General features: G+C 36.5%; 1 protein-coding gene across 1 annotated transcript; it reads right to left on the reverse strand.

Moving 5' to 3' along the window:
- Nucleotides 1-2,162: 2,162 nt before the first annotated feature.
- On the reverse strand, nucleotides 2,163-5,441 carry LOC116212855 (gibberellin 2-beta-dioxygenase-like). Its single transcript, XM_031547576.1, has 3 exons — nucleotides 4,871-5,441; nucleotides 3,787-4,165; nucleotides 2,163-3,063 (listed from the first exon to the last, which is right to left on the reverse strand). Exons 1-3 carry the CDS (start codon nucleotides 5,278-5,280, stop codon nucleotides 2,812-2,814), a joined length of 1,041 nt encoding a protein of 346 aa, XP_031403436.1. The 5' UTR covers nucleotides 5,281-5,441; the 3' UTR covers nucleotides 2,163-2,811.
- Between the last annotated feature and the right edge of the window lie 1,367 nt (nucleotides 5,442-6,808).

Consider the following 6,808-nt stretch of genomic DNA (forward strand, 5'->3'; position numbering starts at 1 on the left):
CTACTTAAAGATTTAAACTGATATAAAATGATGAGATAAATTATCTTATTAATCTACATATAAATTTCTCTTTAATTTTCCTAGAATTCTCCGCAAATCAGAGAAATCCTTTACATGATGAGTCAATAATTGGTTATTATGATCATTTGTTTTTATTTTGTTAAATTTTCTTATAGGAAAAGAGTTGCCAAAATCAGTGGCTTTCGCTTGGCTGGAAAAGAAAAGGAGAGGGAAGATTCAAGGGGTCAAAGAAAGGGTAGTGCACTTTAATGGCACAGTCAATATGCAAAATCTCTTTTTCTGATGTGACTGCTGAGGTCCTCCAAGACTTCACCTCTCCTTTTCAGAATCTTCTCACCCATCCTCTCTCTTTCTCCATATAAATCTTCTTCATTATTTGTGTGCGGAATACATGGAGAATATGTATGAAACACCCACCGGTATATATATAAGAGGATGGACCATTGAATTGGATCGAGGAGGCAACTTTTTTTATTATTATTACAAATGAGGTTCATGAGTCTCTTGTATGTCTAATAACTAATAAATAAGTATGAATAGTCCTATCACGAGAATAAAATTTGCAACCTCTTGATTGACAGGTGAAGACACGTGTCACTACTCTACACTTCTTTCTAGTTGAGAAGGCAACTTAGCTTAGCCAAAGCTTTAGCTCTATCGGCTGAACTTGCAATACCAAAGCTTGAGTTAGTACGTATATTTCCTCTAGAGAAGTGGAGCTAGCTCAGCTTTTTGGTCAACTCGATGTCCATCGCTGGTAATAAATGAGAGATTCGAACCTAACAAAGCTCGAGATTGGAGATCGAAATCAAGCTCTCATCAAGTTTAATTAGTATACTATTTAAACTAACTTGGAGATGAGGTATATATTTTGTAGTTTAAAGAACATGCAGTTTTTCATCTTCATGTTTCTTTGTCCTGCTAATATAAAGCTGAAAGAACATGTAGTTCAACAACATTCGAGAAGTATTTCAATAATTAGGTACATGACCCTTCTGTTCATATTGATGTCGATGTGCCCGAACTCAGCTGACTCAAGCACCAAGCTCCGATCGAGCTATCGGTTTGATTTACATAGTAGCTCATGAGCAGTATACAACATAGAAGAAATTTATGTTTGGCATATGACCAGCTTCTCATCTCGATGTTTAGCGAGCTCGAGCGTCGACTTAATTATAGCGCTCTACGATTATCTTGTATGACTCAGTTCGTATTTAGCCCGTGAGTATATTATATATCTCGCTTTCAATCCCTATTCTAATATATAAACTTTTGAGACAATAAGGGCCCGGGGGGGAGTGCCCCATATATGTGCTGCCCCCAAAAAAGTGAAAGGGAAAGATTTCTGGGGGAAAGAGAGGATCGGACCGGTTTAGAATGAGGAATAAGTGCTCGAGAGAATAAGGCATCAAATGAGGGAAAAAGCCATAACAAATTTTCTCGGTACGATATTATTAAAAAAAAAAAGATTTTCTTGGTATGAGATAAAAGTGAATACGAGTGAGCTAAGTCCAACTATGTGATTGTAGATATGGGGATTGGTCACTGAAATATTATAGTTTTATGCCCATGCACTTAGCATGTTAGACCAAGAAAACGAAAAGAAAAGAGACGCAGTTTCATTGCAGCTTTAATGATGTGGTGTCATTGCTTAAATCATTGCCAGTGACCTTTTGGTGCAGTAGGAGTTTCGCTATTCCCTCTCTCGTGAGAAGTTTCAAGAGGAATTGGTCTAACTGATTTTTTTTTTCGAGTATTTGAACACACGCATTATGGTCATTTTTTTTTGGTTACGGTCTAGAATATTATGTACATTATGTATTTATGTATATTATCTACTTCTTAGGATAGTATCTTATCTTTCCTAGTTGGTTAGCTAGATTTATGGGATATTTCTTTTATGCTGATGCACATCAGTCCATATAAGGACGTTCATATCAATCAATACAATAGACAATCATCCATTCATTCAATCATCTCTCTTCCTCATTTACCTTTGTTTCTCAATATGGAATAATTTTATCTACCAATGTATCAGATTACAAGTCTTGGAATGTCGAAGCCCCATTTGGTAATTTCACATTGTCCAGGTGCAATAGGTAAAGTTTTAAGTAAAGAGGGTATAACACAATAACGCACGCTTTTACCTGGTAATTAAAAGATTTTACATTTCGGTATACACATCATAGGACTGTGCCCATACCCCTTTATTAATTAACTATTAAAATTAAAATTTTATTTTGTTGTATTAGATTTAAAGACCTTTTTTATAACCGAAAAAAATAACACGAGCATCATGATTTCTTCTAGTCTATCAGGAAAGTGATGACCCAATGGTGAAACTCGGACGGCAAAAAAGGTAGGCTATATACACGAGGCGGGAGAATAGATTAATCACGACAAAAGAAAAGAGAAGCCCGAATCACAAAAGGATAAAAAAAAAAAAGAAAATAAAAGCGCCTAGCACTACAATTGGCGAATTACACTGTTAAGGTAGATAGAATTTTAACAACAGTGTAAGGCTCGGACACCTACTAGAAGCACTTTGTGGCTATAGCTAAGTCTACTTCCAAATAAATATTAGGCACAACCAGTAAGTTCAAGATACTCGGGGGTCTAATCGATTAAAAAAAACAGAAACAATGCAGCAAACCTATATGTTTTCCATCTTTTTTTTTATTATTTGTTTTCCACCTACGATGACGCAATCGAAGATCTAGCTTCAACTTTTTGACAAAACTCTCTAGGATTTATAGATTTTTCTTTCCCCCCTTCTTTTTGACCACAAAATCATTGGGCTGGTGTTTTCTCAAACAACCCAAGCCTATAATCAGCCAACCTTGACTTGTATGCAGACTTCTTATATTCAAACCATGTGAATTCTTTGTAATGGCTCTCTTCTCCTTCCTCCATCAAGGACGGTATTGGTGTGATGCTCTCGTCAAGAGGTGGCCCCCCGAAGAAGATCATCGAGACCCTCGATTTCGTGTGATCGGCTAACACCCTGTGCTTCACGCTTTTGAATCTCCCATTTGTCAACACCTGAAGAATATATAATATATACCGAGCCAACATATGTGGAATCAGTCTTTCTTCAATTAAAAGTACAAAAATTAGGTAATGAGTGTATCTAATCATAAAGGAAAACATAAAGGGAATATATATATATTAGAAAAAAAAAGTCATCATCGTAAATCAAAGAGGAGTCTAATTTAATCAAAAGGTCCACCTAAAGCAGAGCCTCTAAAGAAGCTTCGTTGCAGAATCCTAGGAAATTAAGTACAACCTTAATTAGATAGTATCTAGTTATGATCTATTCACATCCTTTGAAGTTATTAGGTTTGAACATCCATTGATGTGAGATATAATAATAATAATAATAATAATAATAATTAGATGCCGAATACAATAATATGAAAAGAGCATCCTCTCAATGCGAATACAAGATAATCCAATTCCTTTTGTTTTTTCTTTTCCCCACGAACGGTTACAATCAATTTCGAAATTTATAATATTATATGCACCTTGACCGGGTCCCCCCAGCGGGTTCCTTGCAATGGTGGAATATGTGGCCATTTCACATACACCAATCGTGCAAGAAGACTTTGTCCGGCATCCCCGGAAAACAGGCATATGCTCAAATATAGATATCGAAGTCTATGTAATTATAACTTCCAATAAACGGTTCCTAAGAAGAGCTCAAGTTATAAACATTTATATTGTTACACATAATCGGAAACTTATATGTGATTTATATGTGTGTACCTGGAGCGAGTCGCCGACAATGATGAAGAAGGACGATTGATCAGGGGGGATCGTGACCCATGACCCATTCTTGAGGCAGATCTCAAGGCCGGAGGTATTGTTGGATTGGAGCACGGAGATGATTTGAGGGTCAGTGTGCTCTCCGAACCCTATCAAATTCCGTCCACTCGCTGCCACCTCCCAGTGGTCCGGGCATGGAGGGTAGTGGTTCACTCTGAAGCACGAGTCGCTCTTCTCGTTCCTCAGCAGCCTGCTCGTCGGACCCTCGTTGTTACGACCTTCCTGATCTGTCATTGTTAAGCCCAAGCCTTTCTCTATCAGTTCAACGACTTCGACGGCCAGCGTCTTCACTTCTCTCACGTAATCATCCACCGCGGCTCTGCAGTTTTAATTAAGCGTATTTATTATTTTAGAAAATGAAAATAAATTTTGAAAATTATTTTTTAGAGCCGACATTGGACGTAATGCATATTCACTTCCAGAGGAAGACATAAAGCTGTAAGAGTCCATTTTTTAATTTAAATATTTATAAATAAATCTTAATAAAAGATAAAAAGAAAATTTTCAGACTGATAACGACATATGCGTATGTATATTCGGATAAAAATAGGTCCAAAAAGTGGGAAATTATAGGTGGAATAGTTGCTAAAGTCGGAACAATTTTCATAAAAGTGGCCTGGGAAGTCGGTACAGCTCAAAATCAAAAAGCAGCTGTGCAGTTATTTCGTAATTATATTAGGTGTATTTCAATCATATTTAACAAATTTTAAAATAACTCATTATTTTCAATTGGTCCAATTGCTTTTGGAACAGCAAGAATGATTTTTTGGTGAGATTACGATGTGTACTCGACCTATTGATTAAACTTAATCCAGGTTTTGACGACAATTTGGCCTTGCTATACTTATAATGAATTTCAATAAAGTCTGCTCACTGAGACCTCGCAAGCCGTTGTTTTTAATTACTGAATTTTGTGATAGAAATATGCAAGGATACTCGGCTCTATAGGAAGTATATAAGGATTGTGATTTTATTTATGTATTTATTTATATTTATCTTGTGAAAGGATTCGGAGTTATTTTACCGGAACAACGGCTGGTTTTCTTGTAAGAAGGAGAGCAACCTCTGAGAGATAGCATTGGTGTCGGGACTGGCGGAGAGAATTAAGTACTCAACCCACCCGACATCCCCATTCGGTCCGATCCTCTTGCTCCCATACCCGAACGGGTCAGGAGGTCCGGCTTGGTTCTTCTCGGATTGTGGCTGGTGGAAAAACTTTAGTGACTGGGCCAGCAACCTGTTTATCAGTTCGAGGGGGACCGCGTGATTGACCACCTTGAAGAACCCAAATTCCCCGCAGGCTCTCACGAGGTGGGCACCTGCATCGGGGTTGGACAGGTTGATGGTTGGGACCCCAGTGAACACATTAGTGGTGGACTTGTAGGTTTTGATCGGGGTGAAGTGGTCGAGTACTGCCTGAGATAGGACCACCATGGTTCGAAGGTGGCAGGCACCGTGGAAGAGGAGGCGGTAGCGGCGGTGCTGACGGGTTTCCTAGATTGGTTCCCAGTAAGAGAGGAATATGATCGATTGACACAAGAAGCTAATGCATGAGAAGGGAAGGAGGGGAGGAGGGAGGGAGGATGAGGACGTTACTTCCCTATTTATAGAGGGAAAACATTGTTCTTTACAAATTTCCGTCAATAATTATTTTTTAAAATTTATTATAATCAATCACAGAAATATTAAATAATTCGAAAATTAATCAAAACTAAATGGATTTATTTCTTGTACTAAATAATAGAATTTTCAATTCCATTTCCTCTTCTTCTTTTTTCTTACTAATTTTCAAACACATTAAGTTTACGAGGATATTTATTTAATTAAAGTCCTAATTAAATATTCTCGTCACCGCACGCAGTGAATAATATTGGCATAATGTTACCCAAGAAATGGTCAATCAGCAACAAAATTTTATATGTGATTCGTCAGTTTCAACATGCAATTTCAATCATAATCTAACACAATATCCTGTGGACCCCGTAAATATTATAATTTTTATTTTCATGGGACAGTTCAATGTAAGTAGCTTATGCCACCTTTGATGCGTGACAACCACTTAATTCTTTTTTTCGTCAATAGTAACAGCATCGATATTTACGTGGAACACATATGTACGCAGTACTAGTCGTATATTAATGGTATGTTGCCATATTTTCTTGCATTTATTTTGTATTTATCATTTAAGCTCGATTCTTAGGACGGTTTTACGCAACTTGCAGACTTTTCTCTTTTGGGATAATTTATTGAATTATTTATACATTGTAAGAACTTCTTTCACGAATGCAATCTGAGGAAATTGCTCGACGTCGGCAATTTACATACAGCTTCTTATGAATCTATTCTGGTCCCACTCCAGCCCTCAACTTTATGGTTTTTTTTAAAAAAAAAATTATAATTTTGACCAATGTTATAAATTATGCTTTTAAACAAATACAGATTTTCTATGGTAACCCTTTATCACCGTGACTGGGTTTACATTTAGTTATTTTTATTTTTTATAATTATTGTGCCCCTCACCATAAAATTTTTGTAATTTGAATAATTCTTTCTTTAGGTGGAATTGCATTTCGTAACATTGTTTCTCTTTGATTCCTCTCTCTTCCTCTCATTTTTCTATTATGCGTCACATGATATCTGAAAGATAAAAAAGCCCCGATCAATCCAAGTTTGAGCTGGATGGTTCATTAAGTGGTAAAATTCTCCCAATTATAAACCTTTTTTCTCCATTCATAATATATTAGAATTTGAAAATTTACTTATAAATGACAAACACCGAATGATCTGAATAAATTAAAACCATGTTGGTCCTGTCCCACTCATTTTGCTTTCTACGAAATTGGCAATTCAATGCACAAGGAGGTGCAACCTTTGCCGTTATGGCAAGATTGACTCCCATCTAATTATTCTTTAACTATTATTTATATCTTTTCAAATGCTATTTGCTTTTTTTTTCTCTCTC

Source organism: Punica granatum, chromosome 7 (genome assembly GCF_007655135.1).
Source record: "Punica granatum isolate Tunisia-2019 chromosome 7, ASM765513v2, whole genome shotgun sequence".
Taxonomy (NCBI): Eukaryota; Viridiplantae; Streptophyta; class Magnoliopsida; order Myrtales; family Lythraceae; genus Punica; species Punica granatum.